At 41.0% G+C, this 26,209-nt stretch overlaps 1 protein-coding gene across 2 annotated transcripts in view; it reads right to left on the minus strand.

Annotated features, from left to right (window-relative positions):
• The window catches only part of PLD5 (phospholipase D family member 5), a 207,759-nt gene that overhangs the window by 125,539 nt on the left and 56,011 nt on the right, over positions 1-26,209 (minus strand). Inside the window, exon 2 of one of the 2 annotated variants that reach the window (XM_019647599.1) lies at positions 20,112-20,248. In XM_019647599.1, coding sequence (XP_019503144.1) covers positions 20,112-20,248 — 137 coding nt within the window. Of the gene's footprint in view, positions 1-20,104; positions 20,249-26,209 lie in introns of those variants that run through there. The other variant, XM_019647600.1, reaches the window with a different exon arrangement.

Here is a 26,209-nt window from a genome sequence, read left to right on the forward strand (position 1 = left end):
ACTATGAAGTGGACTCCCCAAAAGGACATGGGTCCATCTGGCCCCTTAAGAAATGCTTACAACATTATTGATTGTATTCCTCGGTAAGGGCATGTCTTTAAAACAGAAATCCACCCCCATACTTGGCACAACAATACAGGCAGGGCTCGCCACTGAGTTAACGTGCCTTCCTGATCTCCACCAACTTATGTGGGTAAGGAAGGAAACACACAGATTGCTCCAGTCCCTTCTGCTGACAATCCCTGGAGCCCTTCTTGAATTCCTCTAGGTGAGGTGGTCCTGCTGTCTCCTTTCAGAATTCTGCATGCAAGCCTGTAAACTCTAAAACCCTTACTCAACAGGAAAGTGCATTAAAGCTGTTTCTTTTTTGCTCCCAGTGTAACAGTGGGAAAAACAATTTACATTTTTACAAGGTTTCCACTCTTCGAGCACTAAAATATTTCCATGGACTCTGCACATGGGGTGAGAGGCTTCCCAGGTGGGAAAAAGCAGATTTTGGCAGTTGAGGAGGAAGCAGAAAAAGCCCAGGAAGTCTTGATGGAAAAAGAAGTCCAACTGACAAGTGCAGTGTTCGGGGCAGATACTGTGAAATCATTATATTTTCTACAAAAAGAGTAAGTACATTCCTGCAGAGTCAGATCCTTGCACTTAAGCATTAAAATCTTTATCTTCACCAGACTCATAAAATGAAAAATAAAATTTGACAGGAAGAGAAAGGGACAGGATCAATTTCAGTTTCACCTTCCCCTTCTCAACAAAGCTATTTATTGCAGATGCATTGGCACAGGCAGCCCTCACCCTTACTATTAGGCAAATGAGAGCCAACTCCAAGATATGGGAATAAATCTAAATAATGTCAGGTCAGGTGAGTAAAAAACAAGATGCTTTTTTCATCATAACGATCAAAGGCACTACTACATTTCCATTAAAAAACTAATTTTCATGCCAAACAAAAGTGATTCAAATTACTCTTTGCTAAAACCAAAATAAGTGAATTTGTGGACTGCATACTTAGTGCTGATGAAACATTTATTGAGCATAGAAAACGAGCTACAATCTAGAAACTCCTCCTAAATCCACTATGAAACAAGTACACAGTCTCTAGATTATTGTTTTCCAACCTTCACCACATTCTGAGTCAACTTCTGGTAGGTATATATCCATTTGTTCTAACTGGGAACCAGGGATCCACGTGACGGCCTGTGGGCTGACTTCATACAGGAGGGCAGTTCAGCCTGCATGGGGTTTACAAGAATAATGCATCAGAGTCATTTCCTGCTAGGAAGCATGGACTCTGGTTCTCTGCAGAGCTCCCACCCCCACTCCTTGCTATAGCTTACACATTTCCTCATGCTGGACTCCAACACTTGCTGTGTGTCTTGGGGTAACCACAGTAACAGAGACTGACCAGCAGAATCCATGCACACACCTACCTTTTGGGAAGCTGTACCCCTTACCTACCAATCCTGCAGCTCTCAGAATTTCCTGGGGAACTCTTGAAATTACCTTGAGAGCCAAATAGAAGCCAGGAAGTCTTATTATGTTATAGTCACATGTCATTTCAGATCAGAAAATACATTACTCCTATTGTTTGCGACCTGATTTTCAAGTGTTTGCTGGAAAGGACTTTTACTGGTTTCTGAAAGGCAAACTATATGCCGAGGATTTGCAAGCTGAAGGTGAGAGTGTGGTAGCTCAAAATTGTTCTTCTCTGGGGTGGAAACATGGAACATGGAGTGGAAGTGCTGGAGTCCTAAGGCTGGGGACTGGATTCCAGGCTCAGAAGCTAGTCCTGGTTGTGTGTGGATAAGTTACTTGACTTCTCTTAGCCTAATCAAAGTGTGAAAAGATGTTTCTTTACAGTTTCTGACATACACTGATGCTAAATTAATGTTAGATCCTTCTGCTTGAAATTTTGTATGATATTTTTTTATAAAAAGGCATTTGCTTATATTATCTTTTGGTTTTTAGATATCTCTTTCCATCTTTTACACAAGTTTTTTTTAAAAAAATATGGCTGCATATAGCTCACTTGATTTGTAAATAATTTTTGAGTAAATAAGTGAATGAATCAAATAACCTTTGACAATGTGTTATACTTTTTTAGTATCTACTGTTTCGCACTTGCAATAGAGTGGCTGTGATTCTTTGATTTTCACTTGAACACACAGTGCTCTAATGGTCTCTCAGTATTTGTTAATGGTTTTAAATGGCGTTAAGTCACAGCAACAAAATGAGACAGGGTATTCCAAATTTGCTGACTCCTTGAAACGGTTCATCAGATCCATTTGAAATTTAATAGGAGGCAAAAGCACCATCATCCTTAAAAGTACAAAGTGATGAGTTTTAGTGTGCAGTATAATTGTTATAAGCCACTATATAGAGTTCAGCATATTTGGAATTTTAACTTTCCTAATGTGAATTATTTTATCCCAAAATGTTCTTAATCCAGAGAAGAATACCTTCCCTCATGTTAGAAACTCTATCAAGGAACAAAGGTGTACCTGGAGGGTCAACCATTCATAACTAACTAAAGAGCAAGCCATTAGGAATGGCTGATGTTTTTGTAGTAAAACCTATTTTGATTCTCCAGTGGACACAGACTTCTCTAGATGGCCAATATCAACTCTTTGTATAAAATAGTTCTTGAGAACAAGAGATGCTTGGAAGTATTCTTTCCACTCGAGGAGAAGTGAAGTACCAGTTTCTGACTCTGAGGTTTCATGGGGACATTTTAGGTACAAGTATAAACTCAAAGAAACCAATGTTTTCACAGAATCATCCCACCAGGCGGCCACCTTCTATGGCCTGAGCGCTCAGCATTGGTGAGACCCGATTCCTACTTTCCAGAAACCTTTAGTCTCACCTGACTTCTCTGTGGCATCTGACAATCTCTCCCTGGTGTGTTTCTAAAATAAAACCCTCTCCTGTTTCTCTTCCTACTCTTGTTTCTTTTCAATTTTGTGCACTTGAATTTTTTTTTCTCCTGAAAACTTTTAAAATTTGATGTTGACATGGAGCTGAGTCATGTGTGAGGCCCCGTTTTATCCTCCATCCCATCCCTGGGGAACCGTGCCCTTTGAAGCCGCCACTGACAGTCTGTTCTTTATCACCACCCCCAGACTTTTCCCTGGGGCCCTTGTTTACTAGTGAGCACTTGTTTCTGGACATTCCACTTAGATGAACACAGACACCACCATGTTCAAAGCAGAATTGCACTCTCCAGCTACGTTGGGGTACCACCAGCCATCCAAAACTGAAAACTTAAGATCACTAAGGCAGTTCTTCTGGGTCTAGGACATTGTCACTTCTAAAAACCTCTTAAATGCATCCCTTTTATGCCTTCACTTTACCACCTTAGGAAAAGGAGACGTAATCTATTCTGTGTGACTCCTACTGGCTCTTAACCAAAATCACCCAGGGAGTCTCTTTAATCCTTACACCCCTTGCCAGGGTCTTGAGGAGCACAGTTTGAATAACTTCTCCAGGCGATTCCAATATGCCGCCCCAAACATCAGGCGCCTGACACCTGTTGTCTCAACTAATCTTGACTGCCTCCCCGTGAGGCAGCTCATTTTAAACCCATTTATAGAAGGAAAAACCTCAGCCTCAGAGATGCTAAGTAACTTGGCTACTGAGACAGCTACAATAGTAAGTGACAGAGCTGAGATTCAATGTCTGTCTGATTCCCAAATCTGTGCTCTTCCGAGTTCCCTTTCCATCTACTTACCCAGTGGTTCCCACACTGTAAGCTGCACAACTTGTAAGGTTTTTGTGGGGGTTTTATTTAGTGCAGGTTTCTATGCCAAACCCACAGAAATTCTGATTTGATAAGATTAGATCTGAACCCAGGAGTGCGCATTTTAAGAAGCACCCAGGGGATAGGCATCTAGGATCATGCTTTGGTTACTTCATCAGACATATTCATATTTTTTCCCTGACATGCAAATTGGATCATGTTCATTTTCCTGTCAACCCTTGAATGACTTCCAGGTAGTTTCACAGTAAAGTCCAGATTCCTGAGCAAGGCGCATGTGATGTGCACATGACCTCCATGCACTGGTCACAGTCTCATTTGCCTCATCTCCTGCCTCTCCCTCGCTTGCTTTCTGCACTCCAGCCACACAGAACCTAAAGCTCACTCTTCAGTGATGAAGTCGTGCCCTTCTATATCTTCAAGTCTTTGTACATGCCGTGGCCCTGATTTGTAGAGCCTGGAATTGTTGAATCCAGTCCCTGCTCTGTCATTCCTGCAGCATTTGCTGCTCCTTCCTGTGGTTTCTTAACACTAAAGACATCCCTCACATCAGCGTTTTCATGCTCCACTGCATCTGCTTCTTAACGCGTCTACCTCTCCCCTACTGTTGGTGATGAAAACTGATAATTCCCCTTTGTATCTCCAGCATTAGTAGGGTCCTTACATAAAACATGCCCCTCTTAAATATTTGGCCGATTGAAAAAAAAAATGTATCAGTCAATTGAATTTTGGCAGTGAATCCTAAAAGCTTAAAAATTCAGTGGATGTATATTAATAAATTTTATGATCAACTATGTCTATATTTGGCATTTAATAGACTCATATAATTGCTAGAGGAGAAGGGACATTGGAGGTCAAGTAAGATTATCTTGTTTTACAGATGGGAATGTAGAAACCCGGAAGAATTAAGTGACTTTCCCAAGTTTACTCAGAGTCCAGTGGAAACCAAACGCTTTTGTCCCCCCTGGTCTAGTTCTCCTTTTGCTATTCCCTGTGGCTTATTTTATTTTTCTTCCTTTAGTCTAGTTTACCAGTACTCATTTGAGCACCCACCCTGAGGCATGGGGCCAGGTATGTCATCTCAGCATTGCATCTCTTCGTTCCTTCCATCATTACTACTTGGGCATCTGATACTCACCAGCACTGAGCCAGCTGCCAAAAATGAGACTATTTCTAAGACAGAGTTCCCCACCCCAACAAGCTTACAGTCTAGAAGAGAAGACAGGTACATGTGCAGCGATTAAGACATGATGCCTCAGGGGCCGGCTGAGTGGCTCAGTTGGTTAAGAGCTCACACAATAGTGCGAGCTCTGTTGTGTGAGCTCTGAGCAACAGTGGTTCAAGTCCCAGCCCGGGCTGAGCTGCCACTGAGCTGCCAAACTGAATGGTCACTCCATGACATCCTTGGGACTAAACATGGAATGAAATTTTGGTGATAATGTATACAAATGTCACCTCTCCCTTCTTCACCAAATTTGTAATAGAGACCAAAAAGTCAACCAGAAAAAAATAATGAAGCACAAACTTGAGAAGTCTCACCCTAACTCACCTGTCATAAAATTGCTCCCCAAAGGGCCCTGTGGACCCTTTAATATCCCGTGACTCCCAAGCGGGAATAACACTTGAGACCTCTAAGACTTTAATTATTAACACCTAAACCTGAAAATGGACCCAGTAGACAGGAAGCAGCACTATCAACCTTTAATATCACACTTCCAGGTTAGATTGATTTACACATAAATTGAGAGTGTCTTAGATTAAAAAAAATACCCCTTGACTCAACTTTCATTAATTCTCTATCTTGAACCAAGTCCTAACTCAATACTCATTCATCTAAGAATGTTTAGAGAGACATATGACATTTGCTGTTAGTACTTTTGGAACTCTAGAAAGTCCCTCTCTTACCTAGGGCTCCTCACCTTTCTTTTTTTTAAAATAATAATAATACAAGAAGAAAGAATCAAATTCACAAAATCCTTTACATAAAGTAGCCCAGCTCAACATTATGGGCGGAGTTAAACTTGGATGTCCTTGTAATTAGCTCACATACCTAATGAGAATTTTCAAGGACTTCAAGATGCTAATTTTGTAAAACAAGACTCCTGCGGAGATTGGTTGAATTACTGGGAAAGCTAGTAGAGTAGATAAAACTATCACAGCCGATAATGAGTACTATAAGAGCTGTCAGCTTTGGACACTGGGGCAGCACCCAGCACGGTACCTGACAGGGACCCAGGGGGCCAAGGCAAACCTCCTGTAGGAGGGGTGGTCTCAGGTAAAGCCCGAGAGATGGAGAAAAGAAAGAAAGCTGTGCCTGAGAACAGAAGCAATGGGTAGGAAGGCCCCAAAGGCCTGGGAAAGCCTGGTGCGTTAGGCCCGAGAGGACCTGTGGACCGGTTACTGCGCAGGCTGAAAATTGTAAGGGAGGCGATGGCAGACATGGCTGGCAGGGCACCTGACTCTCATGCATATGAGAGCTTTGTGCAGAACTAAACAGAGAAACTCCCTCTGGTTCCAAGTCGGTCTCTACTTGTAGAAAAACAATTTTCTGATCCAAGCTTGCAGATAAATTTTGAGCAAAAAAAATGCAGTGCAAGGATTTAAAGCCTTGCAAAACTCTGAAACAGGTTTTTTTTTTCCTTTTTAAAAATGTTCTCTTATGAATGAAATCAATGAGGCAGTTTCAACAGTCAGCAGTATGTTCACTGAGAAGTGCCCCTCCTTTGAAGATGCCTGTGGTGGATCCTGAGGGAAACACACTGAGACCTGGGGACCAGGGTCTCCTGGGAGGAAGGGGACAGGCGTCTCCAGGGTCTGGTTAAGGGGTTTGGGGTGGGGAAATCCAGAGAGGAGCCCAGAGCGATGGGCAGGGACTCAGTACCATGTGGGCAAGCTGTGTGAATCAAATTCACAAAATCCTTTACATAAAGTAGCCCAGCTCAACATTACGGGCGGAGTTAAACTTGGACATGCTTGTAATTAGCTCACATACCTAATGAGAATTTTCAAGGACTTCAAGATGCTAATTTTGTAAAAATTAGCTCATGTCTGGGACCCGAGGTAGTCTAGTGTCATAAATCTTAATCTCAGTATTTCCTCCGCATCCCAGCAGGTGCAGGAAATGAACGGGGTCTGTACCAACAGCCAAAGTCTAGTGATGGAAGATGCTCCTATTATCGGCGAGAACAAGGGCAAAGCGTGGAGGCAGAGGATCGTGGTGAACTGAGCACTGGAGGGAACAGCGCTGCACTCACCTGTGCTGGGGAGGGGCGTGGGGTGTGGGAATGTGAGCGAGTCCCGCACTGCTCCCCATCTTCAGTGGGCAGCCCTCATCATAGCAGCCCTGACTGGCCCTCAGAGCAAAATAATAAGAAAAGAGTCAGACAGACCTGAGTTTGAACCTAGCTTGACCCCTTAGTAGGTGTGTCGATGATTTAATAGCTTTGAATCTGTCATTTCATCGGCAAAATAAGGATAATAATATCTGCTTTACTGTAAAACTCACTGAGATCACATTAGGTACCTTCCATAGTAGCTGGCATAGTGTAGGCATCCGAGGAGTGATAATTGCAATAATAAAACCAAATAACATCTAAAAATGGTCACTTGTAGCGGATCACAGTCCACCACCACCTGGAAATCTAATTCCAAGTCCGTTATGTGATAAGAACTACCAGGATAATGTGATAATCAAAAAAATACACAATAGCTGACTCTATCCTCAGCTACCAATAAACAGCATCACTAAGAATTATGCTAAAGACAAGAAAGCATCTGCATAATAGCGAGATAACTAAATATCCCAGCATGCAATATTTCCAGGAGTGCACAGAATAAAGTACTTCATTTATAATACGAGACAAGCTTGGCTCATCTTATGCAGTAAATGTCACCATTATTGAAGCGAAGAGATTAGTGGAAGTTCACCTTATAGAAGCACAAATGATCAATTTCAATGTTCTATAAAAGTAAAATACATTAATAATCACGTGTGAATATCTCCGACAACTTGATAGTTCTACTTCAATGGAAAAAAAAAAGACTCAAAAAATCTTACTATACCGCTCTCATAAAATAGATTTGCTCTGTGTGAGATGTCATTTATTGTGTTATTATTGCTAATATTATAATCATGATTGCATTTGTCTCAGATATTTTGCTAGTTTTACTGAGTCCCCAGTCAAGCCACACTTTTCTTAATGATGTTATACAAAGGACCTGAATAGCCATCACAGATGAAGAAGCAGACATGGCTCATAAACACGGGAAAGATTTTCAACCTGACTTATAATTTAAAAAACAAACAAACAATAGAACACCATTTTTCCCTTCATCAGATTGGCAAAATAAAGAATTTGATAATATACAATGTTAACAAGGGTGGGGAAAACAAGTAATATTATATCTTAATGACACAGACCCTTTGGAATCAATTTGTACTATCTACCCACATTTAAAATGCATATACCCTTTTACCTAGTAATTCCATTTCTTGGGATCACAAAGGGTTTCAATTTGTAGCCTGCAATGTTGCCCCCAAGGAGGCTATTATCCTTTCCTTTAAAAAGCCTTGAAAACCTGGCATGACCTGGCCTCCTTATGGATGAAAGTCCTTCCAGGCATCTGTTTCCAGAATAGGGAGGTTTCATCCATACTGAATATTTTCCCTGGCAAGTATTAATAGTTTTCCTCCACAATCAGCTTATCTAGAGTGTCCAAAAATTCTCCAGCTGCCTTCACATCAGCACTCGCAGACTCACCACTCATGTTCACATTATATAATGGATAATGATGATTCTGGAATTGTTAACACCACCCAGAGCTAGCAGTAAATTCAACATCCATCATAGTCAGATTTTTTTTTCAACTTCAAAAATAAACATTTTGCTTCGGCCGTGATCTTCATGGCGCCCAGAGGGATATGCTTCTGTGTCTGGTCTTTATTGCAGGTCACTAGAAGTTTCTCCATGTCTGATATAGGCCCTTCTCAAATTTTGCTAGTCTCATTGCTTCAATGAAGCAGATCCTTTAACAGCTTCCATCACTTTGTTCTTATTGTTTAAGATTTAAGTATGGTGGAATGGGACATGCCTGACTGGCGAACGATAACCATCATTGATTTTTTTACCCTCATAGTCTTTAATCACTTTTAATTTCATTTCCAGGTCAATCCCTCAAAGTGGCCTCTAACTGGCAACATTATTAGTGGATTTTGTACGTGCAGGGGCCATAATGAACAAAACATATTTGATTAAATCAAGTATAAGAGAAAACGATGCACTCAAGAAACATGAGATGTTTCTTGCAAACTTGTTTTTATAAGTAGAAAGAGTATACTCTAGAGTAACAATAAAAATTATAGTAAAAACATAAACCAGTATCATAGTGTTTATTGTCAAGCATTACGTACTGTATGTAATTGTATACTATTTACTTTTATAGAACAGGCAGCACAGTATGTTTGTTTACACCAGCATCACTGCAAACACATGAGTCATGCATTGTCCAAGATGGCTCTGACATCATTGGGTGATGGGAATTTTTCAGTTCCATTACAATCTTATGGGATCACCGTTGGACATGAAGTCCGTCACTGACCAAACTGTCATTATGAGGCACATGACTGTATTCTCATCTTACAAAAGCATGGAAGGAGAGTTATCATCAATTTTAAAATGGGAATATTGAGGCCCCATTTAGGTGACTTACTAAACTTTAAGGGGCAGAACTGGGGCCAACCCCAGGTCTTCTGAACTCAAGTTCAGTGCTCTAAATACACTGCTACATCAAGTATGAGTAATATCTCAAAACGAGCTTTGGATCTGCAGTGGAAGTTCAATTACAGAATATTTTATTACTTGCAGCCACGTCTTTTAGACTCACAGCTCAAAGATTTTACTCTGAAATGCGGCCCCATTCTTAAACACTGTATTTCCAACCTGCAAGCTGTTCTGAATGTTAAAGGTTCTACAACTTGGGAATCTGAGTTCCAGTGAATTCTGTAACAGATTTTTCTGTTCAAAGCTTTGTTTTTCTCAATATAATCTTTTGAATCATAGCACTTGCTTTAACTGAAGTTCTGATTACTGTTTTTGTAACTACAATCTATAAGCAAAATATAAGAATATCTATCAGACGTATCCACTTAAGTTTTCTTTTTTCTCCCCACCCCCTTGGTCAGTGTTCCTTTTGCCTCAGGTTGAGGGTTGGCTCTTCACCATCAGTATGAGAGGTCCTTCTTGCAAGAGCAGCTGAAACAGGCTATCTGTGGAAAAGACAGCTGCGCTTTCTGTCCCCAACACTATTTGTGATTCTCAGATGTGGCTGTGCCTATAAGGGTTCAGTGAACTTTTTGAAAAATATATACCACATCCAAATAACCTTTTTAGATGACAAACTTAGTGGCAGGAAATGTCAACATCGTTAATCATATATTAAGTTTCATTAAAATTAAAAGTTTGAAATAATTAGCTTCTGCTGCTTCCTAAAGTGGTAATTATAGACCATTAAAAAGTGCCATGATCTCTCAAATCTCCTCCTGTAAACATTAAATGCTAAAGATAAAAGGTTATTTTAAAAATAATTTTTGAGATTTTAGCTATGGGAATATAAACAATACGTTCAGGGTACCAGGCTAATCAATCTCTCATAATTCAGGAAATTTTAATTTTACCTGACTCAATGGTGAAATTACTATGCTAATATGTGTCCTTTCATAGGAGAGCAGAGTTCAGAAGTAGACACATATCTGTATTTAAATGTCTGAGGACTTGTCTCCTTTTTCATTTAAAATTAAACATTTATCTTCCATTCCCAATTATTACTAAAAATTATTCATTCAATGCTAGTTAGAAAAAAAGTTATATGTTAGGTTATATTATTTCATTTTAGAAGTTCCTCAACAGGTTTCTTTCTCTAACGCATTTCCATACGATAATCTTTAAGTATATAACCTATATACTTAACACAATCCCGAGTTATTCCCCAAAAGTGGATTCCACCATGGAGGAATAATAATTGATCTAGATAATACATATTATCTCAGTACTATTCCTGTATTTGATACTTGTTTTTCCATGGAAATTATTGCCCTTTAAGAAAGAATAGCTGCTTAGTTGTGATGTGTGAGCCACTGTTTAACATACAAAAGAGAAAAATCAGATGGGGCCCCTTGTTCTCAGGGAGTTTTTGATCCAGTTGAGGAGACAACAGGAAGACAGAAATGCTGATAACACCAGCAGAGAGCCCAACCTACCATTACAGAAATGAAATGGCCTTGCATTTTTCGAAAGGGGACAAAGGAGTGAGAAATCAAATTGGATGGGGTACCTCTGCCCAGGTTCCTGCGAGAAGGCAGATGCCCTGATAATGAGTAAAGGCTCAAAGCAGAAAAAAAGGAACATGTAGTGAGCACCTAACTGACAGTCAGCAGGGTCCCAAAGGCTCTGCATTAACACTGTATTGGGAGAAAGAGGCTAGATGGTGCACAAGGAGTGAAGATGAGAAAGGAGAGGAGTCATAGCCTGAGCTGGGGAATCTGGCATCACTTGACAAGAGGTAGAGGTGAAGTCATAGGACTGAGTTAGAAATTGCCGAAGTGGGAGAGAGAAATAAGATTTGAATAACCAGAATGAAGTATTGCCTGTCTGTGGAAGGGTATGAGACAGAATATACAGACAGACAATGGTCATATAGGTAAGAAATAGAACTCTGAGCCACAATCTGCAGCCACCTGTCCAGCACACTTAGGCCATCATCTATGATAAGCAGCCCACAAATCCAGCCTGTCCTGAGTCATACCTGCACGAAGTCAGACCTAGTAACAATCCAGGAAACCAGACAAGAACTTCTATAACTGAAATGGCCAGGATTTGACTAATCACGGCTAGCTTCCCTATTTTTTGTCCCTACTTTCAACTTAAGGCCAATCGGAGAGAGCCAACAACGCTCCTGAAACCAGTCACATGAGATGCCAGCTTCCAGTGTCCCCAGGCCAGCAGCCTCCTATCAGGGCATACCTGAAGCCTTCCTTCTTTCTATTATTAAAGCTTTCCCACACCTCTGCCTGCCTTTGAGTCTCCACCCGATGCACATGATGGTGGCTGACCCTCTTGCTATAGCAAGCCCTGAATAAATAGCCTTTTCTTTCTCATTTGCTTGGTCTTTGTTTATTTCCAGAGGATTATGTGCATAGACAGAGGTTAGCTTTGGAAAAGACAAGACCAATAAAGGTGGGGAGAGTGAAGGATGAGTGAAGACACTTCAGGATTCTGATTGAAAAGAAAGCTAAAGGAGCTGTATTAAGTGGATAACATCTTCTCAATTACAGTAACCTCTAAACAGAAAGGCATGAGAAGTAAGGTTAGAGTTGTAGGAAAGTGAAAAGAGTTTATAACTGAAAAACAGGAGGGTGCCAATAAGAAATGCATAAAATGGCTCACCTCTGTTTAATACAATGGGTTAAACGTAAGTGCTTATCTCTTCTCTTTCCTGAGATCCTAGAAGATTCTGTAAGAAATAGGGTATAAAAGTGTGTTCAATGGAGAGCCTGGGAGACGACGTAAGACAAAAATTCTAGAGACAGTTTTTGCCTTTATTCTTCCGTTCATCATAATTGTTTGTTTAGTACACTGGCAATCTATTTGTAGTACCAGGTACTCTAGGCTTTTAGATTCTTTGGTGTTCCCTTGGGGGTAGGGGTGTAAATGAGAGTCTCTCTTTCTCTTTAGACAGTCAGAAAAGCACTCAGATATCAAATATGAAGCCAAAAACCAAATGGAGTCTTCCAAATTTGGGAGCAACACTCTAATTTAAAAACATGATTGGGTTTGTCAATATAAAGCATGGTAGATCGATGTAAACCAGTAGTTTAAAAAAAGGGTGAAAAATAGATTATAAGTTCTTCCTCATTTTGGAGCAAAGTAAGATGAAACTTAAAAAAGGACTGCAAGATTTGGAAATCTAAGATAGCAGAGTAGATAAACACTGTGCTTGCTTCATCCCATGAACAAATCAAAATTACAACTGAATTATAGAACGATCAGCCTGGAAAACCATCTGTCTGGCTGAACAGTTTTATAACTAAGGATATAAAGAAGAAGCCATGTCGAGACTGGTAGGAGGGGCAGAGACACCAAACAGGCTGGTTTCAAACCTCTGTGTGGCGGCTGAAAATCAGGAGGATTATCTCAAACCCAGTGGTTCTCCCCTGGAGAAGCGAGGGACCCCAGCTCCACATCAGGCTCCCTAGCCCTGAGTACTGGTGCTGGTAAGAGGAGCTCCCACAATATCTGGTTGTGAAAAACAGTGGCGATTCTGACCATCTGGGTGGGACGGAAGGCTGCGGAAAGCCCAGGCATCCTTTTGAATGACCCATGCACAGGCTCTCTCACTCACAGGCACTCACCTTGGGCTCTGACAGAGGGACGGTGACTCAGGGGATGTCGGAGGCATATGGGGGGCAGACTGAGGTGTGTAACTTCGGGGAGAGGACTGGAGGGACAGAACCCATTTTCTCCATGTGGGGTCCTTCTCCCGTGCAGCTAGCAGCCAGGCACAATCTTTCCTGTGTTGAGCCCGCCCCCACAGGCCAAATCTGAATCTGATTGGCCTGGTGAGTTCCGCTGCTCCACCCTGGTGACTCACTGAGACCTTGCCTCACTCAACTTGCATCCTTACAGAAACCTTTCAAGCGAGACATTATAACTGTCTTCATTATAGGAATGAAAAAAAAATGAGGCACAGTAAAATTGAGAAACTTGCCCGAGATTTTAAATTGCCTAACTGGTATAGCCAGATTCAATTGCAGGTAATTTGGCTCTGCTGTCCTTGTTTTTATGTCTATAATAGTAAAGAAAGGGAGGGAAAGACAGAAGGAGAGATACTGCCCTGTCACAACAGTAATTAAGAGAGTCTTTCCTTTGGTGTCATCGTATCTATCACCAAAACCCCTGGGGGACAATTTAATGACACTGTTGGAACGTAGCTTTCAGTTTTAACATTCTTTATGAAAAGAACCAGGGATCATTGGAGAGTAGGTAACACTATGTCTCAGAGCAAGACAATTCAAATTGGGGCTAGAACAGCTTGTTGCTGCCAGAAAGCCAGGCTGTTCTCAGATATGTGGAATAGTGTCAGAAAGAACAAAAGACGGCTCACTCTAGCCAAGTACTAACAATTTGGGCACTAAAAGGAAAAGCAGCGATTAAAATCTATTGCATCAAGTTGAGCCTGTTCAGGTAGCTTTAAGGTCATGATAGTAAATGAGAAAGTACAGAATACTAGGAGGTGATTGCCAATGCATAAACACGTCTCTGAATACTATCTTCTAGAAATGTTATATATTGATGAACCAAATTATACACGTCCTATGCTGGAGCTGCAACTGGGTTATTACTATAGATATAGATATGTCTATAGAAATAGTTTATTTTTCTAAGTAAGACAATAATGGATCAGAGGAAGAGATTTTTTTAAAAGTATGTAAAAAATACAAAGTAGAGAAGTCAGCTTTTTAACAGAGAAATTGGAAAAATTTAGAAAGCATACGTGAAGTGTGCATGGGTGTGGAGGGGTGGCCTGTTACAAAGTGAGTCTGGTGCTTGCTATACTTTCTGTGGCCAAACCTTGGTGATCTGGGTTACCCCTCATTGGACAACCACTACAGTTCCTTACATAATGGTTACCCAGACTAATAGTTCAGGCTGGGTAACCAATACATAACCCATTTTGTACAGACCCAAGTCCGTTCACTTTAGGATCAAAGAAAATTCCTGGGTTCTGGAATAGTAGAGATCATATATGTAGACTGAGTTGGTCCATTCCCATGCTTAAGACCAACGAGGGGTGGGTAAGCTGAAATGGACATGCAGATTTGTGGGCAAGAGTGAGCAGAAATAGGCCAGTAGCTTCCAAGACACGGAGGCTGATTCAGGAGAATGGGTGGGACTTCCATAATTACCTGGATAGAATAGGTGACAAGTGTCCACCAGTATGATTAAAAGGCAATGATAATCCACCCACAATTTTATGTTTACTCAGCTTGTTTAGTGAGAGTTTGCAGAAATTAATTCCCATATAGTTATGGGAATTGGGCCTGAAGATGGAAGAGGAGCAGGTGCAGACTGTTCTGTGAGCATTTATCGGGGAGCTACGGTCAAGAAAAGTCCTCTTCTAGTAAGTGGCGAGTAGTGTCTCTAATAAGTGGGTGAGTAAGAAACCAAAACAACTGCTGTAGGCTCTCTCCAGGAGAGGTGATACAGATGTAGTTGCAAAATACAGAATGGAAGCCTCTCTTTTGAAAAGGGTTCTCGTTCCGCCCTGAGCAGGTGTTCTGCTCCTGAGCAGTACCTGGAGGTAAGTGCCAGTGTTTCTACTGGTCCCTGGGAATGCCACATGTGGGAAACTTCACAGTGCACAGTTACCTCCTGCAATGGTGTAAAACAACTAGGGACACTACTGAATCAGAGAATAGCCAAGCCCCAGCATGCATGCAATCTAAACTGGCAGGCTAAGCCATTCTTAACTCCCCAGTGATGCCCCACAGCCCACTGAGATATAGTTTCCTAGTGGAAACTAGAAAATTTGCCTTTCACCCCCTCAAGTAGTCAAGTGACATGGAAGCTTATATTTATAGGGACTGAATCAGCAATTAAAAACACACTGGGAAATGGTGGAAAGTACACAGAAATTCAGTACAAAGAGACAAAGAAATAGGTCAAAGTCATTTAGTGAGGTCAGAAGATCTTGTTTCTGAGCCTACCAACCAAGGCTGGTTAAAAGGCACTTTGGAAGATAAGTTGAGGGCAGTTTTTATTTTATAGATTCCTGTGGAAATTATGATCATCAAGGGTATCATTATTCTACTATTAGTACAGTAGTATAGCAGCAAAGAAATAAAAGGGGGAAAGCAATAAAATAAGTCAGACAGAAATATTACAAAGTAGGATAGTTTTTATAGGGAGAGACATTTTTCAGAAACATACTTAAAAGTTAGGGAATCACGGAGTGGGCAGGTTGCCTCGGAATGGGAATCTGCGAGAAGAGAGAAAGGTCTCTAGGTTAGTTAGTAGAGATAAGATGAGTTAAGGTAATATATTTAGAAAAGAGTGCACTGGGCGAGCGGATCTCGGGAGCAGGCTGTCAGAACAATTGGAAGCCCTGACAGAGTGTAGACTGTCTCACATTCTTGCAACTCTCAGGAATGAGGAGAGCTACTAACCCAGAGGGAGTTGAATTACAAAGCCATAAGCTCTCGGCAAAGGTCAAACTGAGCAAGCAACACTCCTTATGATAATGACGCCATGAGAAACACACAAAGAGAAAACTCTGTGAGAGGAAGTCAATGGTATTGTAGTCGGAAGCTGAGCAGCACGTGATCTCGTTGGCGTCACCTTGCAGAAGAGTCCGGGGAAGTCAGTGCAGGAGAAAGGATGAGGTGAGAAGAGCTGGAATTTCCTACAGAGCGGCTAGGTTGGGACTGGCGTGCTCACGAGCACGCGCAGAGCAGCGGTTTTCCCTTCTTGTCTACATCAGCGCCCCTGTACTCACTCAGTGGGTGCGTCCCCAGCAGTCTCACCTCTCTTACCAGAGGCGTTCCTGCCTGGAGGAACCTAGGCCTGAAGACGAGTGGGACTCATTCTCCTCTGCAGGCCGTTGAGGGATTGGAGCCGTGGCCAGGCTGCCCCAGGCCAAGGGTGGGTGGAACCAGGAGCCAACCAGCTTATGAACTGGCAGTGTGGCAGAAGATCCAGGGAGCCGAGTGAAGGCTTTGGGTGCAGCTGGAAGAAACATCACGGACTAGCAAATGGATAACAAGAAAATGAAAACAGATTTAAAATTAAAACAGAAGGGGCTGGTAGTACAGGAGGAGGCTCAGAGAACTGGGAGGCTAAATATGCAAATAGACAATGGCCAGATCAGACATATACATAAAAATAGAACCTTGAGCCACAACCTACAGCAACCTGCCTGGGAAACCAACCTCTTATCTACAATCACCAGCACAGAACACCAACCTGCTCTAAGTCAGACTTGTAAGAAGTCAGGCTGCTACCTCTAGTAACAACCCAGGAAGCTAAACAGTAACTTCTACAACCAAAATGGTCAGGACTTTGTTAATAGCTGCCAGCTCCCCTAACTTTTGTCCCCAGTTCTGATTTAGGACCAACCAGAGAGAGCCAAATACCCAGTCTTAGCCAATCACATAGGATGCCCCACTGCCAGTCAGGCAGCCTCCAGCCAGAGCACACCTGGGCAGTCCTTTTCCCACCAGTGCAGTGTTCCCACTGCCTGCCTTTGAGTCTCTGCCAAACACAGGTGACATGGCTGACTGTCTTGCAAGCTCTGAACAAATTAGCCTGTTTGTTCTGATGTGTTTGGTCTCTGTTTATCCCACAAACTAAAATCAGGATAAAGAGTAGGTTCAGGATAAGTGAGAAAGAAAGAGGAGTAGACCTGAGCTGTGAAGAGAAGAGGGGGATTTCTGATTCTTTCAAAGGAATGGGGGTAGGTTTGATATTTCCATATTGCTTGTTGTAAGTTTCCTGATGCTTTGAGTTTACGCAACTTATACTAAATCCTCATAAAACCTTGTAAGGCAGATTTTTTTTAACCTACCATTTTTAAGGGAAATAAAACTAAAATAGTCTTCATAACAAATCACAGGCAGAACCAAGTCCAAGGCCAGGTTTACTCTTTTCACTATGTCAGGCCACGCCCCCAACCCTCTGACGTTCCCACTGTAGTTCTGACCACAGAGTATTGCCACGACTGTCTCATCAACTGTATTGTAACAACTCCTCGTTCAGTCCTTAGGTGCCCCGCTCACAGGAGATGAATGAACTAATTAAATTATCATCTAGCCCACGTTTACAGGGCTAGGAAGTGATAGGATGTAGATGTGAATCCAGATCTTTCTGATTTCAAAGTCCATGGTCATTCATTGCAGTAGGCTAGCTCGGAAGGGAGATAGTTCGCTGGCAGGAGCAAAGGTGATGTGGATATTACATATATTGACTTGAGGCGGTTAAAAACAGTAAGGCTAGGGTGCTGGGAAGTAAATTTTAGAGTCACTAAAGACAATAGCAAGGGGTGGGACTGACTGTCGTGAGGTCTGTTAGCCAGGCACAAAGGAAGGCGGGGGAGAGTTCTAGAACTTAGTAGGTAATGTCACCTACAACGATAAAGAGGGAGCGGATGGGGCCGGCTGAGTGGCTCAGTTGGTTAAGAGCTCGCTCAAGAGTGTGAGCTCTGAACAACAGCGGTTCGATTCCCGGTCTGAGCTGAGCTGCCGCTGAGCTGCCAACAGGTGGCAGGATGGCTCAGCTTAAAAAAAAAAAAGAGGGAGTGGATGATGTTAGAAAAAATTTCATCAAATGAAAATGAGAATGATTAAGAAAAGAGAGTGGGACAGTGGACTGTCCCACTTGAGATCGGGACTAAATTGGGGTACAAGGACTCCCAGTTGCCCAACCTCCATCCTGAGTGTTTGAGAGAACAACCAGAGGTCCTCAGGATGGGGGCAGACATACCAGAAGTGCCTGCTGTACCGCTGAGAACATATTAATAGAACAGAAAGACAGGACACAGCGGAAGAGGCTGAAGGAGAGAGAAAGATCCGGAGAAGCTGCAAGCTCTAGAAAAGATGGCTGCCAGGAGGACTGGCACCTAGCAACCAGGTCATGATTCCAACTACCCAGGTGAAAGGCAGCAGGGGAATGGGTGGTCATTGGAAGAGTATGTTCTAGATGGAGGGAGAAGCAGTGTTGCATCATCAGGATTTATTAATAGTTAACGATTGAGATGGAAGAAATCACCAGACCCCCAATCCAGCTGCAGGAGTTCCAAGTAAATATTAAATTATAGCTTCCGCCAAGTGAAAGAGGCACAGTTCTAAGGCTCCCTCTTTTTTTGTTGAAAGCTACCATTGATAGCTGGTAATGCATGTTAAAGGTACTGGGTATTTTGTCTTAAGGGAATTGTTATAGTTTGACCTTTATAAAGTGGCTTTCTAAGGTGCTGCAGTTTGCCATGTAAATACCCAGCAGTCTTCATCACAGGCTGAGGTGACAGGGGCAGAGCCACTCCACTAAATGGGCCCCTTGTCCACGGGCTGTTGGCATCTGTCGAGTAGCAGAATTAGCACAGGTAGTGATGCACGTGGAGTGTTTGGGGGGAAGGGGATGACCATCTATTCTTGTTCTTCGCTTCACTATGCTCCCAATACAATGTTCATCCCCAGTTTAGTCTGGGAAGTAAATATACTTTGGAGCACCTTTCAAACATGAAGGAATAAATTTAAAATGTATACTGATTTCTTTCTTGTGTCCTGTGTTCTGTATATAATACTGCTGCCTGGTAACGAGACTATAACGTATCATGGGTTAAAAAGAAAACAAACTTCAATTGTCTTTTTCAGACATTTTTGTGTGTGTGTGTGCCAGACATTCAACCTTCAAGGCAAAATATCCACAGGATCAAACTTACATACACATTACCAGCTTGTTGATTTTAAGCTGGAAAAGACGGGCACTTAGACTAATGCCTCCCACGGGGGAAAATTATAAGTAAAACTCATTAAAAGCTCAAATTCATAATGACCGTGGTAATTTTGTGGTCTGACTTCAGCTTTGCGGCAACATGTATATAGAAATAGGCCTCGTATCCATCTGCCCTCTCTTGATACTTTTCTACACCCTCCTCATGACCTCCAAGAAAAAGTAGCAGCTCCACAAAAACAGAATGAGATTCATGGGACAGAACCACGTTCTGATGGCCCTGCCCTCATCAGGAATGACCCTGGGGAGACGTTATTTGCTGTAACTGCAGAGGCATAATCCAGAAATATAACGGTACCGCTGTTGTCATTTCTAGATTAATTACAAACTGTGCCATGTTGGGGTAGATTGAAGAGGCCCACGTGTTCTCATAGTCATGCGGATTTATTTAATTCCTAATTTGAAGCTGGAATTTTTCCTGAGATGTGTGCTTTGTAACTTCCATTTGATGTGACCAATGTCACCAGCACAGTGTCCCCGTCCATTTGGGGCCCTCCTTTCTGCGAGTCTCATCATGGGAAAGACCAAAACCTCATCCGCAGACTGTACATTTCATTTGGTCCAGCATCCCTCTGTACAGAATATGTTCCAACTGTAAAGCGAATTAAATCATTGCTCATTTTTATCTCCTTGGTCTAAAAGTAAGAGTAGCCGTGGACCGAGGGTCAGGCCTCAGCGTAACCCGAGGGGAAGTCAGGTGATCATGTGTGTTTGTGACATTGTTCTCCCCACTGTCCAGGGCCCTCTGGCTTTCTTGCCCACCCCCTAAAAGAGAATTTTTGTTTGTTACCTCTTACCGACATTTATTTTGGCAATTTTTTTCTGAGAGTCCATCCTCATCCTCTCCCATGATGTCCACAGCCGAAAATATCAACGCAACGAGAATGGCAAAGCAGCAGACCAGGGCGAAGATTACAATGCACTTCTGCTGGGACTGCAGGAGAGAGAGAAGATGGCCAAGTCAGAGAAGCAGCTCTCGCTTAGGAAACCCAAGATGCCACAGCTTCTCCAAATGCCACGGACATGCATGGGGAAACAATTACTTTCCTCACTGCCAGAGAAGGGTGCTCTCTGGGTGAAAACGCCTAAGATTTTTATGCTTGTTCCTCACACAGCCTTCAGCACCTCCCCCCTTCACTAAACATGTTAGAATCTATTAAATAATTCAAGCACTGTATCAAGCACTGTATCAAGACTTCCAAATGAGCTTGCTTTTTCTAATCAAAGGCAGTTCAGAAAAAGTTCACCACGAGATCCATTATTGCAAATTAAAAATGAAATGCAGGGTGCTTCAATAATATTCTCTGGCTCCTGTTATTACCACCACCTTCCAAACGCTATGCAAACTGTCCTTAAACTCTATACCCTCTTGCTTTTCCCGTCTCATCTAAGACCTTTATAGTGATGGCTTCAGGAGGGATGCCTGTGGGTGGTCGGTTTGTGTTCTGTACTTTGATCTGAGCATTGGATCTATCAGATGCTAGCTTCATGACTCATTTAACTGATGCTCAATTAACCACATGGTCAATTAACCATACTTCATTTCAACACACTGAACACAATCATAACCAATAACCGCACTCTTGATATGATTTTCTCTTAGAAACACAGCTGTAGGTCCAGAAGGTCAAAGCCACTCATGCCCTTATTTTTAAGTCGAAGTCTTATTATAATCCAAGACACCCCTATCTCCAGCAGGGTTCATGGCCAAAGGTGGCAGAAGATAAATCCATGATAACTGGGCAGGGGCCATGGCCAGTGGGACAAATAATTTTGCCTGCACTGAATTTATCAGATAAATCTGGATGGGAAAAAAAGAGAAATAACTATTTTAAAAACTCCTTTATGTATTATTTAAAGCAGGGGAAAGGCGCGTCTTTGACCAAGCAGTCAGAAGTACTCCCTTAGGGGTGAGGTGCATCTGTGTGCACACGCACACTCACTGATACAAACATTTCAGAGCTTTGTCGAAAGCAGCTGGCTTGGCCTCCTCTCACAACCCTCCTTTTAGCCCTGTAGTCACATGATCTCCAAAGAACCATGCAACCTCCCAAAGTTCAGAGTCCAGTGTGTCCAGGGGCAGCCTCAGGTTACAGGTTATAGGGAAAGATGTCATCACGGAACAAATGCTGCTTCTGTGACCAGGTTCATGAGGTTTTCTTTCTTTGCCGTGTTCTCTAATCCTCCCTCGGGTCTCCTCTCCCAGTAGAACCTTGTTCTAAGCCAGTTCCTGCCAGTCATGTTCTTCCCCTACTCCACTCAGAGGGGGAATTGGGGGAATGCCCAAGGAAGACACAACCACTGTTCTACCGTAAATCCTGGTTATCTCTAAGGCATGGATTATGTTTCATTCTTTGTATCCCCAGCAACCAGCATAGCGCCTAACAAACAGAAGGTGCTCAAGAAATAGTTATTGTGTAAACAAATACAAAGTGAATAAATGAAAGGAACATCACAAGGGCGTGTTTCCAGAGTGGCATGAGGTGTTTCTCTCAAGACTCAGTTGCTTCCATGTTTTGGAGATGGTAACTTTTATAGCTCATCCGTTTCCACTCTCTGCTGGAGCTAGAGCTAAATCTACGCGCCATGTTTACCAACCATGTAAAAACTGGCAGAGTAGATTGTGTATTCATCTTGCCCCTTTATTTTCCATTCATCCCCAATTCCTTCCTCACTAATTGTATTTTTAAGATGATGCACAGAGAATGAGTTTAAAGCTGAGACTTTGGAATTAGATTGCTTGGATTCTGTCACTTACTGGTTTTACGAGTATGCCCTTGAGCGAGTTATTTTGTGCTTTAGCTTTCTTGTCTGTAAAATAGGGGTGATGATGATGACAATAACAACAACAATAATAGTAATAATAAACTGCTTAGAGGGTTGTTACTAAAAATTAAATTAAATGAGATACTAGATGTACAGTACTTAGAACAGAACCTGAAAAATAGCGCTAAATGAGTGCTTGGCTGTCGTTATTATGTTGCTATTGTATATGTACCTTTGTAAGGTGCTTCAAATATTTTGGGGAAACAAGGTAAAAATATGAATAAACAAAAAACATGTAACAGAGAAAGGCAGAGAGATAGCGAGACAGAGAGAGAAGGATGGGAAGAAATCTGACAAAGAGAGAGAGAAGAATATTACCAGCCCAGAGTACTCTGCTGAAAATCAGACCCATACTGAATGAGTTTCTCTGCCACGGCACCAAAAGGGGAATTCCGGCAGTGTCCACCAAGCTCTCTAAGTCTGAGAGACACCGTTGGGATTTTAGAGAGCCCAAATCAGTTAGCGTTGACAGGTTAAAGTACTAGAGAGATGGTTGCCAGATGGGAGGGGGTTGCGGATAAATAAGGGGAAGGGATTAAGAAGTATAAATTGGTTTTTTCACAGTAGTCATGGGGATGTAGGGTACAGCATAAGAAATACAGTCACTTATATTGCAATAACTATATATGGTGTCAGATGGGGACTGGATTTGTCAGGGTGATAGATGGGAGGGGGCTGGAGGCAGGGTGAAAAAGGTGATGGGATTAAGAAGTACAAATTGGTAGTTACAAAATTGTCATGGGGATGTAAAGTAAAGCATAAGAAATATAGTCAATGATATGGTAATAACTATGTATAGTGCCAGGTGGGTCCTAGACTAGTCAGGGGGATCACTTCTTAATTATATAACTGTCTAACCTCTATGCTGTACACCTGAAATTAATATAAAATAATATTGAATGTCAATTGTAACTGAAAAATTAAAAAGGGAAGGAAAGGTAAAGGAATTAAAAAAAAAAAAAGATCTAGAGACTTCAGATTTAGAGACCTAAATGAAATCCCCAGACTTAAATCTCTAACTGGCTGGGTGACCTTGGACAGCTCAAAGCCTCAATGTCTGAGTCTTCATTTCCACATCTTTCACATGGAGAATAATTGTACTGGAACAGTCAGCTCTGTAGGTATTAAAAGCTGTACACATAAAAATTGCGTTTTCAGACCTGGTCATGATTTTGTTTTGTTTTAAATCTGGTCATGGTAAATAAATAAAAAAAATGTGACTCAATTATTATCATTATATTTTGAATTTCATCAATAAAAAAACCTGCAGGGCGGGGGGGAATGTGAATAACCTTAATTTATGGTTAATTTTTCCACATTTACATTTTACCTCTAGGCACATGGTTGCAAATTCCTTTTCAGAGCTTGTCGAGTGATATAAAAGCCCAAGTTGGAAATACATAGTACTTCTAATTTTCCAGTTTAATACCCTTTCCCCATTTTGAGGTCATACATGACTTTTTCTTTTTTGATGTAAAATGTATTTGATAAGGATATGATATTCAAATAGTTTCCATATTTCCATAATTAGATTTATTTCTTGACCAAGCAAGATAGAAAATAGCTTCAATATAAACTACAATGAAAAGTACAGATTGATGCTAGATTATAGCATTTTAAATTTTGTTCTCTTAATAGGTTGAGCTGATCAGTGAAGTTTAGGTGTAATCATGTTTCTGGGTTCTCCTTAAACTTTGCTTCCCTTGATTCAATTCAATAAAAACAGAAAAGTGAGTTTCAAATTGATTCCTCAGTGATTTGAAATGGTATGTTAAGGATTTGAAAACAAATAAGTATCTTGGTAACCTGAAGTTTGTTGTCACTTATCAGGCTCTTATACTATCATAGGAATAGAATCTTTTGCTTTTAATGAGATGGCAGAGAAATGAGACTAAGGAAAGCAGTGGTATGATCTTATAGTACACTATTGCAAGCAGAGATTTAAAAATGAATATCAGAGTCTGAATTTTTCTTCATTGAAAAATGAAATGAAAATAACTAGCTCAATTGTTTGTCCTAATAGAATTTGATAATGTAGAATTGAATTAATAGAAGTTAATAGAAATGTTTGAGGGCTATTACATCAAAGTACTTCCGATAGCACACAGATTAACTACAGTTCTTGTTTACTATTTTACCATAAAATCCAGAATAAAGGGGAACAAATCAGTGTTGTTGTAGACAACGCATTTAGAATTAACTTCTTTAGGATTCACTCGTCCCACCATGTACCTGACATGGTATATTCATGCTACTCTCTCCAGGATTCTTTTTGAGATAATGTTTAGTTTTATTGTCCTGGGTTAGAATCTCTTCTGGACTGGATTACTGTGAATATCATTGGATTACTTTAACCCTTTCTAAAAGCTTTTTGTTTGTCTGTTTCTGTTTATAATTTATAGGGGAGACAGATAAAATAAAAAATGTTTAATCACTTGTTTCTATTGTAAATGAGCACTCTTAAAAAATGGTGGGTTTTTTTAGAATAAAGGAGACAGTGATATATCCATGAATGGAATATTATGCAACAACTTAAAACTATGATTTAAAAGAACATTTAATGACATTAAAATAAGATCAAGTACAAAAAGTAGAATATAAAACTACACAGAGTATGATACCACCATTATTAGATAGGGAGATGTAGTATAGCAAAGACTACAACAAAATGTTAATGGCTGTTGTGTTTGAATGGGACTATCAGTGATTTATTTTCATTTTTATATCATCTGATTTTTCAAAATAGTCAACAGCAAACATTTTCTGAATGTATAAGTAATGAATATTAAAATAAATAAAAAGTAAAGGGCAAGAGAAAAGTCATTCAAAATTTAAAACATTGTCTAAAATTATTTTTAAACCCCCACAAAGAAAATAAATTAAAGATTTATATTATATTAGTAGGGTATATTCATCATGATCCCTTTATTGTTTGAAAATGGATTAAAGGCAGGTGAGTTTGAAGGATGAACATGTGTTAAGCAAGATTTAGTATAGACGGTACTTTATACCTGAAAGTGTGGCCCCTGGACCAGCAGCATTAAAACCTCCTGGGAACTTGTCACAAATGCACATCCTTGGGCCCCAAAATGCTGCTTTAGAGTTTTGAGTTCTGAGACTGGGCTAGAACAATTTCTCAAAAATTTTCTTCTAGAAAATTTTCCATCTCACAGTTTTCTCTGGCTTAGCCATGAATAGCAATTGCTCTTGAATCCTTCATACCTCCCTACCAGACATATTTATCACTGTCTCAAAAGCAAAGAAAACCATTTCACAAACTCCTTAGCCACAGAATAAATTATTGGAAAATCATGGAACTGGGAAGAGAAAAAGAGCAAGCATTGTCAATCTAAAACTAAAAAGTCAAAGTGAGAGGCAGCAAGCAATGATTTGCGATCCAAAAGAATAGCTGTTCTACTTCTAGGCATAGATCCAAAAGAATGGAAAACGGACGCCAACAGAGATTTAGACACCAATGTTCTTAGCAGCATTATTCACAAAAGCCAAGAGGTGGAAAAAGTCCATATCAATGGAGTAGTGGATAAATAAAATGTTTATTTGAATATATCCATTAATTTAGATATATACATAAATGAAATATTATTCAGCCTGAAAAGGAATGGAAATTCTGACACATGCCACGACAATGGATGAACCTTGAAAGCATTATGCTAAGTGAAATAAATCCAACAGGAAAAACAAATACTTTATGATTCCACTGATACGAGTAATCAAATTCATAGAGACAGAAAGTTGACCCGTGGTTGCCAGGGGCTGCAAAGAGGAGGCAGCGAGGAGCTAATTGAATGGGGACAGAATTTTAGTTTGGGACGAGGAAAAGCGTCCTGTGGATGGATAGTGGTGATGGGTTGTGGGAAGCCATGGTTACAGGTAATTCAGAGCCTTACAGACTGGCTCAGTTAATGCTTAACCTGTTTCTGCTCCTAAGGCATTGTCTCTGCCTGCACCTGGAGAGTGTTTACAAGTTGTTGAGGTATGTGGTGAGGATGGCCAGTTCCTTAGGAGATACTATAGATAGATGGCTATCTTGGTTAATGGAAGAAAGTGT

Source organism: Hipposideros armiger, unplaced genomic scaffold, assembly GCF_001890085.2.
Source record: "Hipposideros armiger isolate ML-2016 unplaced genomic scaffold, ASM189008v1 scaffold_113, whole genome shotgun sequence".
Classification (NCBI taxonomy): Eukaryota; Metazoa; Chordata; class Mammalia; order Chiroptera; family Hipposideridae; genus Hipposideros; species Hipposideros armiger.